This window comes from Vanacampus margaritifer, chromosome 8, assembly GCF_051991255.1.
Source record: "Vanacampus margaritifer isolate UIUO_Vmar chromosome 8, RoL_Vmar_1.0, whole genome shotgun sequence".
In the NCBI taxonomy this organism is placed as follows: domain Eukaryota; kingdom Metazoa; phylum Chordata; class Actinopteri; order Syngnathiformes; family Syngnathidae; genus Vanacampus; species Vanacampus margaritifer.
In genome coordinates this window covers 2,723,447-2,746,037 of record NC_135439.1, presented here as the reverse complement: position 1 = coordinate 2,746,037, position 22,591 = coordinate 2,723,447, and the positions used below count along the sequence as shown (strand labels likewise).

At 41.7% G+C, this 22,591-nt stretch overlaps 1 protein-coding gene across 2 annotated transcripts in view; it reads right to left on the bottom strand.

Moving 5' to 3' along the window:
* cdh22 (cadherin 22) overlaps positions 1 to 22,591 on the bottom strand; it is a 226,968-nt gene that overhangs the window by 53,744 nt on the left and 150,633 nt on the right. For both annotated transcript variants that reach the window (XM_077573091.1, XM_077573092.1), the window contains 2 exons: positions 12,651 to 13,393; positions 3,786 to 4,080 (listed from right to left, as the gene is read on the bottom strand). In XM_077573091.1, coding sequence (XP_077429217.1) covers positions 3,786 to 4,080; positions 12,651 to 12,857 — 502 coding nt within the window. In that variant the 5' untranslated portion in view covers positions 12,858 to 13,393. The remainder of the gene's footprint in view (positions 1 to 3,785; positions 4,081 to 12,650; positions 13,394 to 22,591) is intronic.

Below are 22,591 nucleotides of genomic sequence, written 5' to 3'. Positions count from 1 at the left end.
TCTAGACCAGAAATAGCCATTTACCTAGCAGGTAAACAAGCACCCGGGAGCTAGCTAGCGAGCTAGCTAGCTAGCACCTGGGGCTAAAGCCAAACTGTGGCAGGGTTTTTTTTACTTTCTGGACCTGGATTTGCCACCTCTGTTCTAGACAGATAGGCAGACAGCTAGCTGGAGTGACAGATAACTAGACAGATAGCTAGCTAGATAGCTAGCCAGCTAGCTAACCAGGCAGAGCGAAAGATAGATAGATACACAGAAAGCTAGCCAACCAGACAGAAAACTAGCTAGCTATTTAGCCAGTCAGACCAAGACAGAAAATGGATCGATAGACAAATAGCTAGCTAGCCAGACAGATGTCTAGCTAGGTATCTAGCCAGAAAGACAGCTAGCCAGTTAGCTAGCCAGACAGACAGAGCAAAAAGACAGACAGACATTGTACCTTGCAGGAAAAAACAAAACTTATAAATCTAATAATCACCAAACTCTAATGATTTTCCACTTATGAGCTAAAACATTAGTTCCCTTGTAAAATCATAACATTTGGTGAATACCTCCCTAATCTACCTTTTCAAATGTTGCAATCTGAGGACACAGCCACCATCGCCCACCCGTGCAGAGTGACTTTCATCCACGTCCCCGCCTACTCCTTTTTGTCCTATCATAAAGACATGCACGTTTCTCAGCAACATTCAATCAAGCATGAACTGCAAATTTGATTTAGGACTGCAATTTCATTAGCCGCATATTTTTCAACAAAACACCGTCCAGTCCATCACACTTCATCAACATCGTCTTATTTTATCTGCCCTCCCCTTTTTGTGGACTCAACCAACCTTGAAAAACAAACAGACTATGTACACAAGTGTTAGTTTGGTTTGAAGGCGCACGTAGCCAGAGGCTGCAAATCTCTGGCAAAGCACAAACGATAAGAAAAATGAATATGCCGCAGGTAGCCACTGATTATTTCAAAAAAATATTACAGCCTGCTGTTTTCTAAAATAATTTGCTCCATATTACTTGCTCCTGTCACAAAAACAATTGCTCACATAATCTATACAAACTACTCACAAAAGCTTTCACAAATGTACGGTTTTAAACTTAAAAGTGTATACGGTAAGATCAGCTGCACCCAGAATGAAGAAAAGAGGAAAAGAAGATACACAAAGCTGAACCACACAAATAAAAATATTTACAGTAAATTCCACGATTTATTCCTCCTGCTTGAATTCCAATTGTCTTGACTTTTGAGCACCAACGTGACACCGATTGATGTCAAGCCAAGAGAGATGACTCGTGCAAAATTGAATACAGTAAGTCTGATCTGATATATTTAAATAGCAGAAAATCCCCTTTTCATAATCTGAGTTTGGAGAAATGAAATCAATTTGTTGCCATTTATTTGAACATTAACTGCTCAAATGTTATTGTACAACACACAGTATGATCTATTGAACATAATTGAAAATGTCCTACAGCAAAACTTTGTTCAGAGATTTACAATTTAGACTATTGCCTTTCAATTTTAAAGGTGTATATTTTTCCACCTGAGGTCACAACTATTCCTCCTTCAAGCATGTAGCAAATGTTTCACACCGTTTTCTACAAAACACCTTGCGTCGCTATTGATGTTGGATAATGGTGGTGTATATGCGAGTCTTCTATGTCTGTGTCCAACATAGGAGGGTCTACCGTATCCTTCCCGGGAATGGGACTTTATTGCAGATATATTCGAGAGGGAAAACGCCACCAACAGATCACGAGGGAAGAGAAGAAAAACATCCATTTGGTTTTAAACAGCAGTGTATGCAGAAAATGTTGGTTTGAATCACGCTGAGGAAGCAGGAATAAATTCCAAGCAGGCTTCGAGAGGACACAGACATTCCTCTAGTGCAATGTGTTTCTGCGGTGGGAAATAATGAAGTATAAATATTGTACAGTGGTGCTTTGCAATGAGCAATTCCTTCCTTGACCAAAAAACAAAAATCAATAATAATAATATTTTCATTGAATTAGGAAAAACGGCACTCTATACTGTACTTTACAAAAACATTCAGTAATGGCAATTATAATGAATTTAAATGGAACAGTTTTGTCACACTTTGGTCCTCCATATCCATTTTTGATAGTATAGTACAAAGTGTGAGTACTTTTGCCACCTCTGATGATCATCATTGACGCTCCAATCACGCCGTTGCAATTTTGTGGTCCCGCCTCTCACTGATAACAAGCAATAAATAATTGTCATATCGGCGTCTAAGTACTTAATCAGCAAGTGCGTCTGCCATCGAAACCCTTAAGAAGTCCCACCCGTGTGGCTTCTATTTCCACCTGCAATCATTTCCCTCCTTAGGATCGTTCCAGAGCACGGCCAGACGGCTCATCGGGGAGCAATGCAATCATAAACGCCTTCCTCGTCGCTGCTTGATTGCTGGCGGTGGGTCCGAACTGACACGGCGCCAAGTGGGGATGCAACATGTTGTCATCTGTTAATTCACCTTCACCCTGATGATGTATTGTTTGGCTTATAACATATGCGGAGCATTTGTTTCCAATTCCATCCTCCCAACAGGACAGACTTTTAGCATATTGGCAATTTTGAGCATCTCCAGAGGACAAAACATTACTGCAATGTCGACCCTACTTAAGCACTTAGTAATTTTACTGTTTTGAGTTCTGGGAACACACGATTGTATGACTTTATGTAAAAAATGGCCTAAGTCAAGAAATCTGTTCTTGATTTTTGCCACAGCAACTAGGAACTTGATTAAATATTGAAAGTTCAGACTTGAAACTCAAATATGATTTTAACATATCGTATGACCTCCTCCAACTATTTTGGTGACATATTGGTTCATTGTTCTGTGTTAGGGAATAGCAAAAATATTTTAAAAAAAATCACAGTACAAATGTATAGCCTATATAATTGTCTTTTTCAAGAAAAATATTGCTCATTGTTATATCCTTTCCTAGGTCACAGTAACTTTCAGATTTAAAGCACATTTGTGAAGTGAATCCTTTAGAGGTAACAAACGTCACAATCACGGACCACCTGGTAGTTATGATTGCACCTGAAACCATTTAGGGCCGGGAGTTCACGACCAAGTTTAGAGCCGGGAGCGCTCCAGCGCTCTTCTCCCTTTAAAGCCGGGAAAGCGGACACGTCATTTTTGTTTTGTTTTGACCAATTCTTGGTCTCTTAGCCGATGAACTGCATCAGAATATACACGAGGGGGTGACGTGGGCCTCGTAGCGTTTCCTGGAATTTTATTCGAGCATATTTCATAGAGTTTTGACATAAATGACGCGATTGAAAACGGCACGGGAGGAATTCAAATCAGTGGAACGAGTCGACAGTGACATACTGTTAGGGAAATATATTTGTAGGCAATGAGGATGTTAAAAAGGTTTGACGGTTTTGTAATGGAATCGACAACGAGTATTTACCAAGCTCTGAAATGTTTTTGGAACGGTTTCAATCTGCTTCAGGAGCTGAGATATCAATAATTTGGTAGGCATTGACAATATTGTTGAATTTCCAGGAAAACTTCAGGTTTTCGGGGTTGACCTTAATGGGTTAAGGGGCCAGTTATAACGGTGAAACCGTTACCATTACCGTTAGCTAGTATGGCTAGCGCGCACTTCTTGTCCCTTACCTAATTTGAACCGTGACGGATGTCAAATAATCATCCATTTGAAAACGTTTTAGTTCAACTTCTAATCCTCCCACTCTGTGTCTGCTTTGGACTTGAGAGGCTCCAATGTAAAGCACCTCGCTGAGGTCCTACCTATAGGCGACAGTTCGGCCACACTGCCGATGTAGGGCCCCTCCAAGAACTTGGGCTCGCTGTCGTTGATGTCTTGGACCTTGATGACAAACTCCGACTCCGGTTCCAGCGGGTCGTTGCTGAGCCGATCTCGGGCCTGCGCTCTCAGCGTGTAGAAGGCCTTCTCCTCGCGGTCCAACCTCTCCGTGGCGTGGATGTCGCCCGTCAGCTCGTCGATGATGAAGATGGTGCCCGCCCCTTCTCCGGAGATGGTGTACTTGATGTTGCCTTCGCCTTCGTCTGAGTCTGTGTGGATCTGGAACGAAGGAATGCATACGGTTGGGAATGGATTGAACAGTTTCCTTCCCCTGTACTTACTTGGCACTCCAAATAAGCAAAAGGCACATTTGAAGAAAACTCTTGAGTTTCCAAACGATTGGAGTGAAGCAGCACAGCTTGGAGCGTATTTCCAAACATACCTACAATGAGGATGGTGAATTACGAGCTCTACTGTTCTTAGTCTTGGTTTTGTATAATAAATTTCCCCCCAAAAAATAGAGTCACTGTATACGCTGCAGCAACTGGACATTCCTTAACTCATTTAAACCCAAAAGCGTATAAATACGTTTTTTTTAATACTTTGTCTTTCACGCCCAGGATCGTAGTTCTACATTTTTTGTTTTGTTTTTATACTCGAGCATACAGACTTTGATGCAGCTTTGGACCTAAAGAGGTCGCTTAAATTAATGGTAGTTATTACAAAAAGGACCAGCAGGTGGCAGCAGAGTATAAGAGATCAGCCAGGGCCATGTTGCAACAAGCTCTTTTTGCCAGTGTTTTCAACATTTTTGTGAATGATTTTAACTTGTTGTTTTTTTTCCTGATGAAAGAAGAGACTCTAATCTTCCTTTTGGTAGGTTCCATGTGTTTATAGCAATAGAACACAATATTCTGTGGGCCTTTCAAAATCAGTCAAAATCCAGTTAAACAGCTGGGAGCAAAGGGGGTTGCTTCAGTGAAAATGGCTGGGACTAAAATGAGCTAATAATGGAATGGAATGGCTAAACGTCATCCAAGCCTTACAAATGAACCACTCAAAGACCTTTGAAAGTACTTGCCACAGCTCCATATCAAACTTTATCTACGTTTCAATCCAATGACTCAAAGTTAGAGCAAGTTGACCGTTTCGTCTGCCCAATTCTTGTCATCCTGGCCCCTAATAGCAATCACAGTCTAATTTCATCCACCAGGTCGGTACAGCAGTCATCATTTAGGATGTGACAAAAGACTGTGCGCTTCTGGTGGTAATTTACACCTTTTCTGCAAAGGACGGATCTCCCAAATGAGGTGTTCAAAGTCATTGCGGCAGTTGTTAAAGGTAGACGAAATGAGAACTTAAAAGAGTCGTTATAAATCAGACCAATCGCTCCCCCTAATGTGATTGGATGTTCAGACGATCCACAGGCAGCAATGCTGGGGCCGCTGTGCGGTTCCTAAATTCAACTCTCACACTTGTTATGCACACATGGCCTGCAATTTTGTAACGTGAACTACGTGAGGGTAATATTGTGAATAAGAGACTTTTAAACCGCATCTAAAGAGGAATATAGCTGTAAACTGTAAAGACATTGAGCGTCTGGATCTGGGTCTTATTATTATAGACATATAGTGGTCAAATGATGGTCCTCTTTTTGGTGTATTTAAATATAAACAGCCTGTGCCCTACGAGTTCTGCCTAGCAACAAGTGGCCAGGCAAGCATGTGACCAGGAAAAAAATAATCTGACCGATTGCCTTCTGTTATCTGCAATTTATGGCAGCTTGGAGAGAGATTTGACATTCAAAACATTGTACTTCCTGTTTAAAGACAATTGTTGTATTATTAATTTATGTGTCTTTGTTTTTGTTTTGTTTCTATACCAGAAATACGATGACCCCCAAACTGAAAATTGTAGAGGTGCACACTATAAACGGACTTGCAAAGTAGTTCTTCACAGTTCTTCCCACTTTTACTGATAGCTGCTGTGGTTGGACAATAAATGAATGCAGAAATCTTGTGTGAACTGTGAAATATTATCAACAAAACTTAGGTACGGGCATGAGCAGCAGAATTTGCAGTCCATTTTATTTGTGTCCCTGAAATACCTCAGCCAGGTGAAATCCTGCATCCACTCATTCCAAAAACAGAATTCCATACTCTTTTTTTTTTTTTTTTTTTTTAAATGTTTTTTTTTTTCTTTTTACCACAACCATTTCCTCGGACTCAGAATGATGATTTGTCTCCTCTGACACGTGATGGGAGAAAGTAAGCACTGATCATCTGTTGCTGCAGATTCACTCGACATCCTCAAGACCCGCCTCTTTTAACATATTAGCCAATTAGAATAGTAAATTCCTGCCCGCTCGCTCACAAAGACATTTTGGCTGGCCTTATTTTTTGGCTCCTTTCTTCGTCTTTCTTTTTTGAGGGGGGGGGTTAATGTCAGTTGGCAAACTAGCTCATTTGTGCATTACCAACAACAACTGGCCTCAAGTGTAGAGCAGAGGTCCGTCAGCAACAACAAATATTTAGGAATAATAAAAAAAAATGGCAATTTTTTGGGTCTCACACGAGACAAGATTAAGGGCAAAATGCAACAATTTAGGAGCCCTGTGCAATCAAATCCCAAGACGATCAATGCATCTGGAGAGAAACAAAGCATAGCCTCCACCAAAGGTCAGCTGTCCTCAAACAGGGTCAAAAGTTCCAAACACAAAGCTAAAAAGAACCAAGAATTCCTAAGAAGTAGGTGAAGTTGTAAAAAACATATTTGACATCTTTAGAAGGAGATCAAAAATTCCGGCAATAATATAGCATTTTCCTTAAACTGGAATTATGCCGTGATGTTGCACCTTTCCGTTCTCTTTCTGCCCCGAGCCAGAGAAAAACATTCCAGCAGGTGTTTTTACTTTGATGCAAAGCCTTCCTTCTTTTGTCAATAAACGTATTCATCCATGTGCGGCGCTCGATATCCGTCCAACGCTGCATTTGAGATTGCACGGAGGGGAATGTGCGTGAAATGTTGCCACCGTGCCTTAATTCAATTGCACAAAGGCTGGCACCGTGCACGCATGCAACTTTCTACCAACTACACACATGGACACACGCACACTTCGCACACACACACATATGAAATGAGTTCATCATTCTGCTGGCATGATGCAATCTCCCCCCGTACACACACACACACCCCTCAGGCTGGATATACCCATCCGTCTGTCAGTCTATCATCGCTGGAGTGATTCGAATTGGCGGCTTAAACACACACACACACATGTACAACACACACACACACACACATGCACACTTAGCTAAATGTTACTCCCCAATCTGAAGGTCAAAGCCAAGACATGTTTTAGGAGAAACAAAAGAGGTTGCGCCGACGGGTCGTCATCAAGCTCCTTTCTTTTTCATAGCCACAGAAAAACAATTCGAACCCTTTCTTTCCAACAAGAAGGCAAAAATCTGAGAGAAAAAAATGCATCCAACCCCAAAAAGGAATCTTCCATTTGCCCATCAAACTCTCGCCGGTTGAGAAGTTGTTTCTTCGGCCCACAAAAGTGTGTCCCACTTTAACAAAGTCATCAAAATGGCCGGACAATATTGGAAAGACCTTCCAATATGATGCAGGACACATGTACGACACTGCAAAGAATATTAACCATTGAGAGGACCTTCAAGAAAACTCTTGCAATAAACAAATCATGTAATACAATTTGATATAGTATGTAATTTGATTTCTGGGTATTTCAGTTCTTTAACATGTTTTTTTTAATCTAAAAATATGACCAATCATATTTTTTTTCTTTTTTTTGCCTTACTAGAAGACAGTGTGATTGCACATCCACTACAGTAGGTGGCAGAGGCGCTCTCATTGTCTGAGAGTGCGCAAGGAGTATAAGCTTACACACACGCACGCACGCGCACGCACGCACGCACATGCTCACCCACATACAAAAAAAAAATATATATATATATATATATATATATATATATGTGTGTGTATATGTATATATATGTATATATATTTTTTTAAAAAAGAAGAGAAAGAAAAAAAATGAGAAAAAAAAACTTTTTTTGTTTAAATTTATTTTATTTTTTTTAAAAAGGAGAGCAATGATGATGTCAAATCGAATGAACAATACTGAGCTCTCCTGAAAAAAAAAAGGAGTTTCAGCTTCTTCACAGAGGCATACTTACAACAAATATATATATATATATATATATATAAAATTCAATTTTTATGCCGTACTAGAAGACAGTGCAATTGCACATCCACTACAGTAGGTGGCAGAGGCGCTCTCATTGCCTGAGAGTGCGCAAGGAGTATAAGCTTACACACACGCACGTACGCACACGCACATGCACATGCTCACCCACATACAAAAAAAAAATTATATATATATATATATATATATGTGTGTGTATATGTATATATATGTATATATATTTAAAAAAAAAGAGAGAAAGAAAAAAAAGAGAAAAAAAACAACTTTTTTTTTTATAATTTATTTTATTTTTTTAAAAAGGAGAGCAATGATGATGTCAAATCGAATGAACAATACTGAGCTCTCCTGAAAAAAAAGGAGTATAAGCTTCTTCACAGAGGCATACTTACAACAAATATATATATATATATATATATATATATATATATAAAATTCAATTTTTATGCCTTACTAGAAGACAGTGTAATTGCACATCCACTACAGTAGGTGGCAGAGGCGCTCTCATTGTCTGAGAGTGCGCAAGGAGTACAAGCTTCTTCACAGAGGCATACTTACAACAAATTGATGGACAAATGATGCTATTTATAGTCACAGCGGAGAGTTGAGGGGGGCGTGAAATATTTTCTTCTTCCTAAGGGCGTCAGGCGTTGACGACCAAAAAAAAAAATCTTTAGTTGTTTAATCCTTAGTATGTAAAAGGAAGTGGACGTGTACCGATTGAGTGTGTCTTTATTAAAGGTTGTTCAAAAATGTTTAGATTTAGTCTGTTGAAGAAATGATGATCCTTTCCAACCCATGACCTAACCTTTACTTTGAGAATGGACGCCATGTGTGATCGAATATGACAGCCGTGCTTTAAGCCCGTAATGAAACATCCCCGTATGCCGATCCGCGCGGCTTTCCGAGTTCATGTGATTTGTCTCGGTTTAAGTTCAACTTCACGCACAGAATTTAAGCGCGAGGCGCCCGAGGCTTCACCGTGGGCCACCGCTGGGTGACTCAAGGGAGAGGGAAGCTGTTGATTCCTTGTCATTTCCCCCCTTGAGCAATGCGCGGTGAAGCCAGCCTGCTCAGTGGCGTTCATGGGGAAGAGAAGAAGACACTGACATTTTATTGTTTGCTGGCGAGCGCGATGATGCAACAACTTAATAACCGCTTTACTCTCAACTAGCCAAGAAAGTTTGTTTTTTTTCTTCCTGAATTTAGGTGGTATTGCTGGTAGCCTTCCAATAAACAGTGGCTCTCAAACCTTATTACTAGGGCTGCTCGATTGCGAAGAAAATATTCATCACAATTAATTTGGTAATAATTGAAATCCCAATTACGACAATCATTTGCTTTCATGTGGTGCAAAACAAGATTTCTATGAAACACTATAATTATGCAAGTTCCTTTGGGACCAAACAAGATGTATTAAATTAGTCATTTTAAAATAAAAAAAAGGCGCAAATATATAAATGTTAACAACTCCAAATTTGTATTAATAGTTTTGTTTTTGTTTTTTTACGACTATGCTCATTTTGGGAATTGTAAAATGTAATAATTGAAATTGTAATCGAGTTTCTCTTAATTGCACGTCCCTACTTTTTACACCACGCAGCACCTCAAATAATTGAGTTCAGACATGCTTGGTGTAGAAGATCTTCACCTCACACTCATCAGACACCCGTCAAGGTGGACAAGATCAGAGACTACAAGAAGTCAACAACCCCTCGCAAAAAAGGGCTCACATTTCCACAGGCACATTCCGGAAAGCTGTCCCAAAAGACGGAGAGCCGTTACCTGCTACACACGCAGCTAGAACACAATTTACCAAACCCCGTTGTTGCACCACTACTTTTTGCCCACGCTTTAAGCTACTTGAGAATAATTGAAATTACATTTGCAGGAATTCCCAGCGAAGGCGGTCGGGGCTGCGGCTCGTCCGCCTGCTTGGTTTATGGAGAGCATCAAAGCGGCGACAAATTGGCTGTCTCATATTTAAGTCTGTGTAATCAGGAAGAGGCCCTGCCACATTTGGCTGCCGCTTGTCAGTCCCTCAGATCTCCGACGCTTCAAAGTGTTAACAAGGTGACTATCAGATGCGGCAGAGGTGGAAGGAGCTGCTGCAGGGGGAGCAACCGGGGAGGAGAGAGAGAGAGAGAGAAATGGAGAAAGTGACGGTAAATGGTGGGAGCGGGGCGGGGGGGGGGGCTTAAAAAATAAAGATGTCGGTGTAAAGAAGGTCAAGTGTAGATTACATGTGGGAAAGAACGTTTGAAGTTTAGAGGATGAATGGAAGAACAGCATTGACACAAGTGAGTGTTGGGATGTAATCGTTAGCCTTGCAGCGGAATCGTTCATGTCACAAAGTCATTTTCACCCAAACGATGTACCAAAAATGACCGGTCAGAAATGACGCATTTCACTTAGCAAAGGGCAAAGCTATGCTAGCTAATGCTACGGGTGAGCCCCATGTGAAGCCTTTTTTTTTTTTTATTTGTCTTGAATAATTGAATTACTAAATACACCCTGTCTATGGAACATGGGTTCATAATTGCGTATATGCTGCATGCATGGTGTTGATCTTTGTGTTAATACAGACAACTAAGTTATGTGAAAATGAAGCTTCACGAAGCGCTTGCAGGTGCAATTAACGTTTTTTCGTTTTACATACATTTGAATGAAATTTCCTTCTAAGATATATCTCTTCAATAAAAGACGATTCAATACTTATATTCATATATTTCAATTTGATTTGGTCTGGCTTGATGCACTTGCATCTTTTAAATAATTAAAAAAAACAAACTGTTAAAACGTTTTTTTTTGGTTACACCCCTACTTTACAGGCAATTATACAACAATTATGCAAGTGTAAAAAATTGTTTTAGTCCAGCATAACATAATCACCACTAGCAGCATTAACTGTCTAAAATAAGTCAACCAATGTAAAAAGCAATAAAAAATGTAACATTAAGTCCACGATGCTTCTGTTTTGAGGATTTTTTTTTTTTTAAATGTCACCGAAGAAAGCTACAAAGAGCAAAAGAAAAAGTAAAAGATCCAATTCTTGCTGAACCGAGGACTTTTGACATAGAACAATATAATAAGTCCCCACATAGAAGGGTGTGTAAAAAAACATATCCCCAATCTGCTCAGAAAACGGCCGGGCACGCCAATCGTACTTCTTAAATCTGCTTAATATTTACGGTCGCAATCCATGTACGTAACCTTGAACTCCCTTTCTGAAGTGAAAGATGACAAAGACGCCATTTTCCTTCCCTCTGCAGCCCTTCAGAAGCAGCCGAAGCAGATTTCACGCATTCAAATATGCGTGTCCCCGACTTGCACGAAAAAAGCATTCTAATGGCTCTCGGATCGTTCACCCTCGCGAGGATTCATTATCCAAATGTACTGATCCAAGCTGCCAGTTTAATGTGACGTGAGTAGCCTTTTTATTGGTAAATCAGATTTCATTAGCGGAGTAGCCGGGGTGTTAGACAGAACGAGCTTGGCAAGTCTGCTGACTTGGCTGAATGAAGTAATATTAATGCAGAAAAAAAAAATAAATTAAAAACATGCCGCAATTATCCAGTCGAGAGGCACTCGACTCGCGCTTAATCCTCTGCGACACTAAAAGTGTTGATTGCCGACTCCCAGCTGAGTCCATACATTTTCATAAGAGGCGATGGCGTGCATCAAACATACTGTCGCATATAGTATGTGTTCATAGACAAGATGATGTGATAATTGTCTTGCAAGCATGCATGTGCCCACGCAAGTGCAAATGTGACAAACGTGTGGATTGAAAAAATGCTTAAAAAAAATTCCCAAATCACCCTGCTAAATTTTGTACTCTATATTTTCTGGAAATTTACTAGAAAATTGTCATGCCTTTAAAAATGCTAACTAGCGCTAATGCTAACATTGCTAGGTCTCGTAAGCATTTAGCATTAGATCAGCGGTAAACGCGTAAAAAACTTTTTGGGCGGATTTTGGGACCTTTTTCGAATTTGTAGCGTTTCCATTCCGTTTTATTTTCGCATTTCTTGAAAATTCTAATAAAATGAGTAGATGGAAACCCAATTTATGACATAAAAATCATCCGGGAGGGACTCAGCGTCGAGCCGCTACTCCTCCACGTTGAGAGGAACCAGTTGAGGTGGCTCGGGCATCTGGTTCGGATGCCTCCTGGACGCCTCCCTGGGGAGGTGTTCCGGGCATGTCCTACCGGCGGGAGGCCCCGGGGACGACCCAGGACACGCCGGAGAGACTATGTCTCTCGGCTGTCCTGGGAACGCCTTGGGGTCCCGTCGAAGGAGCTGGCTGAAGTGGCTGGGGAGAGGGAAGTCTGGGCTTCCCTGCTAAAGCTGCTGCCCCCGCGATCCGACCCCAGATAAGCGGAAGAAGACGGACGGACGGTGCTTTTCAATAAAAAAAGGGTCAAGTGAATGCGCATAGGAAACAAGTGGGGTTCAGTACCTCCAACAAGTTTAAGAATCACTGCATTAGACCCGTAATCGATAACTTTATGGACATTCAAGAACAATGAGGCACTCTAAAACAGAAACTAACCAGGACAATTATCATCTCAAAGTAGCATTAATTGTACAAGTGTGCGACAAAACAGATGTCTTACCTTTCCAACATAGAGCGGCTCCGTGCCGGTGTACTCCTCCACCACAAAGAACTGGTTCCACACCCACCCCCGCTTCACTCGCTCCACAGATGAGGCTCCTTGCTCCCCCCTGCTGGAACTGCTAGTCCTTGTGGCTTCGCACCAGCAGCAAAAAAAACTTGATGCAGTCAACAGCGTCCAGGCGCCGACAGTCCAAAGAGGAGCCATGTCGAATTATAGGAAAAAGAAACAACCAAAAGAAGAGTCCAGCAGGGGTCCCAAAAAAAAAAAAAAGAGGAATAACGTCCAAGTTGCAACAAGGTGAATATTAATCCATGGGATCAAAGATGGTCAGTTATATGATGTAGGCCATTTTAGATTCCTGAGTAGACATGGTAACTCACTCGGATACCATCTCCGACACACTTTCACGTCACATAACAGTATCTTTTCAACTCCAATGTTCCAAACAAGAGATTAGCTCCCTTGTGGGTAAAAAAACAAAACAACAACAAAAAACCTTCACGTTGAGATTATTTCATCATTTCCCATCCAATCATATCAAATGCCTTCCAAATGTCCACCTTTTGTGTTCCAGGTGGTTTCATGGCATGCTGTCCAAAAAGTACACTTCCTTGGAGGGCAACTAGGAACTGTGACGGAGGCTGTCGTTGTTGATTGAACAACAATAAAAGTGTAGCATAAAGCAGTCAGTCTTCAAATGTCTTGTGCTGGTCCATTAGTGATCCCAAGAAAGGACAAACCTGTGAGACAGAAAATAGAAAACAGAGAGAGGGAGAGGGTGAGAGAGAGAGAGAGAGAGAGAGAGAGAGAGAGAGAGGGGGAGACAAAAAGACAATTACTGTCAACTATATTGACTAATGGCTGGCATGTTTTGGCATCTATAGACAATTAGAAATCTTTCTAGGTGGACATCAATTGGAAAAAAATGCAATGCAAAAAAAAAAAGAAAAAGAAAAAAACAAATTCAAGGAAAATCCTCAAAATAATCATCACATTTTTACGTCACGCGCCATTCACATTACATGGTGAAGGCAAAAAAACAAACAAAAGAAAAAACAGCCGTCTGTTTACATGTCTGGAGCCGCTTCATTTGTCTGGGAGTCGGTTGCATTCCGTCCCACAACGGGACACAACTGTGCAAATGCCCTATTCTATCTGCACTCGTCAAAAAAGAAAACCCCACCCATGTGCACGGTTAGACTGCACCTTGCACTACATTTGTGCTGGGTACGAAAATAGGGCCCCCGAATGTTTACGATTGAAAACACTGGTGAGTTTTTGGCAAAATTATAAACAACGATCCTCAGAGAGCCTGAGCACAGCATTTAGATTTAAACAATAAACATACGGTATATAAATTCAGTGTCATAAACTTCAAAATTGCGTACAACGTGTGTTTAGTTGGGATTATCAGTCATTGATTGTGTTTTCAACAATGAGCTTTGAGCCAGAGGTCACTGTTCAACTCTTTTTGTGGGACTGACAGAGCGAGCCGCCGACCTCAGACAGCTGATTAATTGCATGAGGAAGCACTAATTGGATAAAAGTATTAATCAATTAATTCAATCCAATGAGGCAAGAAGCGCCTAATACCTCAGACAAACACTGGAGAGCAGCAGGGAGACAAGGAGGGACGGACGGGATGGTTGGTTATGTTCTTTGCGGTTCAGCTCACCCAAAGCGGGCAGGAACGGAAATAGGCAGAAAGAAGCCAAAAAGTCGGAAATGAGAGGTTGACGTGTTATGTGCGGCCTTGAGCGTGATTAATGTCTTTAAAAAGAAACATTTGGAAATTAACAAACTCAACTAAAAATTTGACCTCACAATCCCAAGAGAAGACGAAGGACACCAAGAAAAAACTGGACAAAGCCGGCAGACAGTTAAACCGATAGCATTTGCGTCCTGTGGAGGGGACGTCGACAATCACGCTCGCTTCCTGCCTGGGCCTGCAGCTTCCGGAAATCATTTCTTCTCAGGCTGTTGGTGGAGGCGATGTCCGTGTTATTGGAAAGCAACCGCGCGACGGTGTCAAATCCCCCGCAGCAAACAAGCTCCCAGAGCAAGTCGTACAACTCGCTTCTCTTTGCTCACCTGCTCAAGACGATGCTTCTTAATGTGTGTCCAAAACGTTAATGCACTTTGGTAGGATTTGTACGCTCCGGTGTGTGTAGCAGCCATTTGTTGTGATGTAGAGTGTGAAGCCGCCACGCAGAAAGCACTGAATACACAACGTGCGTTGTTGTGCATCAGAATGGCTACACTTGCATGAGAACTTCCTTCCATCCATCTACCCTGAAAATGCCTTTTCCTTCTGGTATCTGGTCACTTATACTCACTCCACTTAGGCTTGATGACTCCCGCATCACTTGCGCAATGTCATTGTTAAAAAAAAAATACCATCTACTACAGCACCAATGGCATACTTAACATTACATAAGCACTTTGTTTCACACGCTAAATGTTCTTTTTGGTTTATTGCTCGAGAACAGTGATCCCCAACCACCGGGCCGAGGACAGGTCCCGGGCCACAGTGGGTCGCACAGTTCCGTTCCGTCTTCAATTCCGCTTATCCGGGGTCGGGTCGCGGGGGCAGCAGCTTTAGCCCCCAGACTTCCCTCTCCCCAGCCACTTCAGCCAGCTCCTCCGACGGGTTCCCAAGGCGTTCCCAGGCCAGCCGAGAGAAGTAGTCTCTCAAGCGTGTCCTGGGTCGTCCCCGGGGCCTCCCGCCGATAGGACATGCCCGGAACACCTCCACAGGGAGGCGTCCAGGAGACATCCGAACCAGATGCCCGAGCCAACTCAACTGGTTCGTCTCAACGCGGAGGGTCGCACAGTTGAAACAATTAAACAAAAAATACCCGACTTCCGGTTAATTAATTAGCCGAGGCTAAGTGAAGGTAGGCAGCACGGTGGCTGACTGGTTAGCACGTCCGCTTCCCAGTGCAGAGGACGTGAGATCGAGTCCGGGCTTCGGCCTTCCTGGGTGGAGTTTGCATGTTCTCCCCGTGCTTGCGTGGGTTTTCACCGGGTACTCCGGTTTCCTCCCACATTCCAAAGACATGCATGGCAGGTTAATTGAATACTCCAAATTGTCCATAGGTGTGATTGTGAGAATGGTTGTTCGTCTCTGTGTGCCCTGCGATTGGCTGGCAACCAGTTCAGGGTGTACCCCGCCTACTGCCCGAAGCCAGCTGGGATAGGCTCCAGCACCCCCGCGACCCTTGTGAGGAGAAGCGGTCAAGAAAATGGATGGATGGATGAGTGAAGGTATTCTCTCTGTCTACGACTCTTGACGTATGTCATGATGCTAATTAACTCAGTCGCGTAGCGCTGATGCTAATCAACAAGTTAGCAAAATTAGCATTAAACAGACATACGAATTAGCATACATTATTCCATTTCTTAGTAAACATATTTGTAATGTTAAGTGTGTGCCGTAGCTCAATAAAGGTTGTAAAAGCCTGCAGTAGACATTCGCTAAGAAGCGACAACATGCAGACAATGTGCATTCTCTGTCCTGTTTTCCAGCATCTTTCCCGGCTGAATCTTGGCTGTGACAGCAATGGAGGCGGGGACAATGTGACCCGTGTTGCTCCCTGAGCTACGGCATGACCGAGAGCCGTGCCAGGCTGCGGAGATGACAGACTATCATCGCCATCATCATCATCGCCATCATCATCCTCCACCCGGGCGTAACAGCGTTGCTGCTCCGCAGCGTCGAGGCTCTCCCCCCCCCCCTATTGATATGTTAACGAGTAGCGTCCAATATGCACGATTCCTTTCACTGCCCTGCTCCGCTTAAATTGATCCCAAATACTTCGTTTCAAGTTTCCAATTAGAAATGTTCCAGCCGTGGAGTGGAAACTTCAAAGCCATAAAACACACGCCGTCATGTTTATTCCTCGCTGCCTCCGAGGGAAACGGCGTCGGGAGGATGAAATTAATTCATTTTGCCTCGCCACTGCTCTTTTTTTTTTTTTTTACAGTAGATGACTTAACAGGGGCGGCAGGCAGTTTCAATGTGTTTAATTAGAGAGCATTTGTATCAAACATATTCTCGCATGCACCACCATAAGTTAGTTGATTTGCAAAGCGAAACATTTGTTGAACCGTCAAGCGCTTGCTATCTAAAAACAAAACTCCTTTAATGGCTCTCTCCCTTCTTCTGTTCTGCCTCCCCAATTAGGGAATTTCATTAAGTGTGTACACATTTACTCATAATTAGGCCTGGAAGTAGGAAACGCTAATGAGGAAGCCAGAGACGTGCGCTAGCGTGTTCTGGTTTCCGCTCAAATTTGGCCACCGCCACGCCGGTTTTGTCGCCAGCCCACGCGGGCTAATTAACAGCGTGTCAATTAGCGGCCTTTTCTTTCCTGGCCGCGGCCAGCAAAATGCAGGCTTGATGATGCAAATTCAGCTGCCATACTTGTCTATCTCGCTTTCCACTATCGTTTACTCCCATCCGAGGCATATTGGCGAGCGTTGCGCGGCCATTCGTGACCTATTAGGAGCGCTGGATTGATTGGAGAGCAAGCGCGGGAAGTCTCATCAGCGGGCATGACCGGACCGGGCCCTTTGACAGCTGGCAGCGGACGCATGACAGCCAGGCAAGACTGATGACTGCAGGCTGAGAAGCAGGGGGGCCAATGGTGGCCCCCCCTGCTTTCCTGTCCCCGCTTTCATCTCGCAACGGTTACCATTTGCGGCCAACCATTCATTTTTTAGCGGCCTGCGGTATGTACGTGAATTTACAACTGACCCGTGTGGCTTGTCAGCATTGTACTACTTACTTACTACTTACTTTCTACAGTGGGTGGCAAGGCCAGGGTGATCAGATGGAAGTCTTTGGCCAGGATAATCGCGTTTTTCAGCCTTGGTCCCGCATCTCAGCAGATTTCACCAACCTCATTGTTTTGACCTGATATTACGCAAGTCCCGTTTTTTTTTGCCATGTGTATGTCAATCATATTGTGTTGTAAGCTGTTGTGTTGAAACTGTCACAACGATATGTCCGAAAGGAAAAAAATAATGCATAAAAACAACAAATCACACACTCTATAAACAGCTGGGTGAAAAATAAACCCAAATTGGGTCAAAAAGGGACCAAGCCAATATTTTTGTTTATCTGTTAAAACCAAACATTTGGGTAAAATTAACAACCCTCAAAACATAACAAATTTTTGGGGAATCAACCAAATACTTTGGGTTATTTATTTACTTTGTAAACCAAACAGTTGGTTTAACGAAGAACCCACCAAACAACTTTAAAAATAAATAAAAACAATTTTTTTATACTGATTCAACTTTTTGGGTTACACATGCAAGTCAAAAAGTTGGGTAAAAAAAAACAACACAAAACCAAAATTTTTGAATAGTTTTGTGGGTTATTCATTTTGACAAGCAAAAATGAAAGAAATAAAGCAAACGGGGGTTGTTTTGTTTTGTTATTAATTTGACCCAACTTTTTGGTTTTAAACGATTCACCCAAACATTTGGGTCGGTCCCTTTTTGACCCAATTTAGATCATTTTTCAACCCAACTGTTTTGTACACAGTCGGCATAGTTTGTGCTCATGTGAAATGTGCTCCTACTGCTGCGGTTGCTGTTTCTGATCCAACACAAGCTGAGCTCGAGCTTGCGGCACATTTCCACTGTTACAATGCGGGACCGTTGCGAGATAAACAGCACAGCCAGCTTCCAATAGCTGTCGGGACCGAGCAAAAAAGGTTGGATAATGGTGAGTTTGTTGACTCAGATTCACTGTAGAAATCATTCCATTGAGCAAATTATTATCTTTATCATCGTAATTTTTTTTTTACTAGCACCCTCCTGACCGCACAGAACAACTATTTGAGGGGGATTTCCGCAACGTCAAGCACTGGGAGCGTTTTGACTGCCTCTGATTTGAATGGGAATGAGGGGAGCCGCTTCGGTTGGCCGTGAGTCCGCTGCGTTCCATCACACGTCGTCACAAAACGCCCTAAGAAAGAAAACTCCACCCATGCAAGCCAGACACACCAATAGGGATCTATCTATCTGTCGCTGCTATGGGTAGATGAACAAAAATATATTTGCAGAAAATAAAGTTGTGCAAACTATAAAGGCCACACAGACTTTGCTCAAATACACAATACACACACACACACACACACACACACGCATTTCAACCAGGCGAGTAACACTTCTTTACTATTCCAAACATTTCTGTGGCCCTCTGCCTTTGTCTCGCTCTGTGCCTCTCACCCACTTCTAAAAACATATTGCTTTCCAGACTTCCACTGTCTGAGTTTCTTTGTCTGCTCGGCTTCTTATTCAACTTTCTTTTCATTTTTCTTTTCTTGTTCTGTCACCTTGCATCCTCACCTTTGCATGCCTTGTGGTATTTTCCGACAACCGGCATCCCAATAGCACAGTGTGGCTGAGTTGAAAAAAACATTCAGCTCGAAGAGACTTTGAAATTTGCGTCAAAGCTAAAGTTATTTCATTTATTTTACTTTCATCTTGATTTTTTTCAGTTCTCAGCATTACTAACATGGATGTGATAAAATGTCAAAGTACACCAAGGATGAAGAATTATAGCACACTCAGTGCGCCTTTCAGAGTCTTGCTGAAATCAGTTTGTTCCTAGACCCCACCCCTTTCTTCTGGAGTGCCAATGTCGACAATGGCTTTTGTTACCGTGACAACCTAGGGCAGAGCTAGGAGGTTGCGTCGAGGCAAGCGGCTACTACTTGCGGAAGCATGGATTTTAATTTCAATCATGGACGCAGCACTTCAAGCCGTTTACTGTGGCATCGCAATACAACAAAATTTAGAATGGCTCACAGACAATTTTTTTGTAAATAGGTATCTCAGAAAAGATTAAAAAGAGGTCCTCGGTTTAAGATAAGAAAAGATTCACTGATTATCACACCCATCTAAGTGGGGCGAAATTCGTTCTCCACATTTGAGCCATCCCCTGAGGGAGCGGTGAGCAGCAGCAGCGCCGCGCTCGGGAATCATGTGGTGATCTAACCTCCCAATTCCAACCCTTAATGCTGAGTGTCAAGCAGAGTGGCAATCGGTCCCATTTTTATAGTCTTTGGTATGACCCGGCCGGGAATTGAACCCACGACCTCCCAGTCTCAGGGCGGACACTGTACCACTCGGCCACTGAGCTGATTTAAGACAGAGTTCTGTTCATATGGTGGGGCCGCAACCCAAATGTGTACATGCCGTAGTCTATCACTAACTTACGCTTCTGCAGAGGGAAAATCATAATTACAATCAATATTTGCATAAAAAAAACCATTTCTGGGCCAGGAATATCATCAAATGATTCTGTTTTGCTTTCGCCTCAAACCAAACCCTAAAAACTAGTCATGGACAAATGAAGCTTCATGAAGCACTTGCAATATTTTTGGGACTCATATAGACGGCACTCTTGCTTGTAAATGTAATGAATTTCCCAAGCACTAGCCTTTATCTTTAAACCAAGAGAAACATACAGGAAACTACAGGAATAAAAATATATCGCAAATGCGTTATGAAGCTTCATTTTCTCATCATTACTAAAAACACTCCAATGTAGTAAAGACTATCCTGAACTTTCACTCACAACATTGGGTCAATTTAGCTCTGCCCCAAAATATAAAGATCTTAGAACAGTCAGTATGTATCACATATCAACTTCGTTTTGATAACAAGTACTACTTTCCTTTTTTTTTTTTCCTGGAGAGATCAGTAATTTTACCGATTTGACATGTCATCATCACTGCTCTCCTTTTTTATTTTTATATATATATATATATATATTTTTTTGTATTTTTATTTTTTTTTTGAATGTGGGTGAATATGTGTATGTACAAGTACTACTTTCCTATTATCCAGGGCTTTCGCAACATCTTGTCTCATTTCAGGGCATTTCAGAAGAACACAAAAAAAGTGAAAAGTGGATTTGTGAATAGCGAGCTGCAATTAGGCAGGAGTTCACGCTACAGAGTTTTAACAGCATGTCAGCCACAGCTTTTAGTTCACTTCTTGTGCGGTTCCCGAATAAATTGTGCTGCGGGCGGATCGTCTCAGTACACATTGGATGCAAAGCCGCGTGCAGTGTAAACCTCCCCTTTTATCGTGTACATATTTACCCCTCGACTTTGAAATTTGGGCTCAGCCTCTGTCACGTTGAGGCGTTGATCCGGCACATTCACACACAGCGATAAATAGGAAGGTGAACTAAAACCGCCTCCAAAGTGCTCTTGAACTGTTTATTCCTCAGAATATATTAAAAGGATTAGCACGTGTACGTAACGTGATTAGGAACAAAGCGTCGGCAGTGTGAACAGGCGGAAAGTCAACACACACGTAGACAGACCCTCGTTCCCAGGCGAGGGGAGAGGTGAGCGATAAACTGAAATCATCAGGCGGATTAAGAGATTACTTCAAAACTGGCTTTTTTTTCCACTAATAATACAATAAAAAAAAAATTTAAAACATAATTTGCAGGGAAAGAACCTGGACAGAAACTGGAATGTATCCGCAAACATGGTAACCTGCAATTTGAGCAAAATAACGTATTTGATAAACGTGCCTCTGAACTGAATGGAAATGCTAGAAATTCAAAAAAAAAGGGCCCAAAAATTCGCAAAAAGTTGTTTCGCTTCGAAGGAGTGCATTTTGAAGTGTATAGAAAAAAGGAAAATGAGAATTTTGGCGATGGAAACAGGTTTTGTGAATAAATGCTGACAAGACCAGATATTATGTCACACGCACGTTTGTAGTCACAAAACAATGACGGACAATAAAGTAAGGTACTATCGGGTGGACGACGAAACTGAAATCTTTTTGCAATTAATTAAAGTAGCGAATATTAATGCAACTTTCGATGGAAAACCGCAAAGAAACGCTACGGTTGATTAAGAATTACGAAAGAAAACTCATACGACGTCATCACACGGAGCAGTCACTTCCTGTTGTTGTTGTTCTTTTAAATTACTGGTAGCTCACATCTCTGTATAGCGCCACCTACAGTAGCGGAGTCCCCTATCAATATTCGCCAAAGAAGAACAGATGGAAACTGTTTTGCGCGTTTTCAGTAAATTCGCTTAGAAAATTGGAATCAGTCGGATGGAATATCTAGTGAGTATAAAGGAATTATGCTTGTACCTAAATTTTTCTTTTCCCAAATAAATGGAAAGGCAATTCATCTGTTTGAGCCCCGCCCATCACTATTGACTCTGTGATTGTCTTCCACTGCCTTTATTGTCATTGTATACAGTAAAACTAAAATATCTTCATACGGAAGACAATGTGAAATGTATTCTTTCTGTTGTCTTTTTGGAAAAATAATCACAAAAAAACGGTGGGAAAAGTTTCTTAACTCAATCACTGCCATTGACGGCTCTAGACGTCAAAAATTCATTTGAACTATTTCTATTAGTTTAACACCCCCCCCCCACACACACACACACACACACTTTTGTTAACGAGAGTATGAAAACCTAGAGAAAAAAATATTGGACATTTAGAACAGATATAAAATTTGTAATTAATTGTGAGTTAACTATTGAAATCATGCGATTAATTACAATTTAAAAAATCAATTCCCTTACGCCCCTAATTTTTAATACTCTTTTCTTTAAAAGAAAAAAAGATGATTTAAAAACAAAATGTCTAGGTTTAACAAAAGTGGGGAAAATTTTTAAACTAATAGAAATAGTTCAAATTATTATTTTTACGTTTATAGGCGTCAATGGCAGTGAATGAGTTAATAAGCAACCAAATTGCAAAGTTGGGAACACTTACAATTCCTTGTGAACTAGCATATTTAGCAACGAATCTCCAATTTCACTTAACCTCTTTATGTTCCTTTCTGTTAAACAAGTCATTAATATTAAGGAAGAAAACATATATAATTCTCATGGCTTTTAGGGGCGTACATGGTAGTTGTATTTGATTTA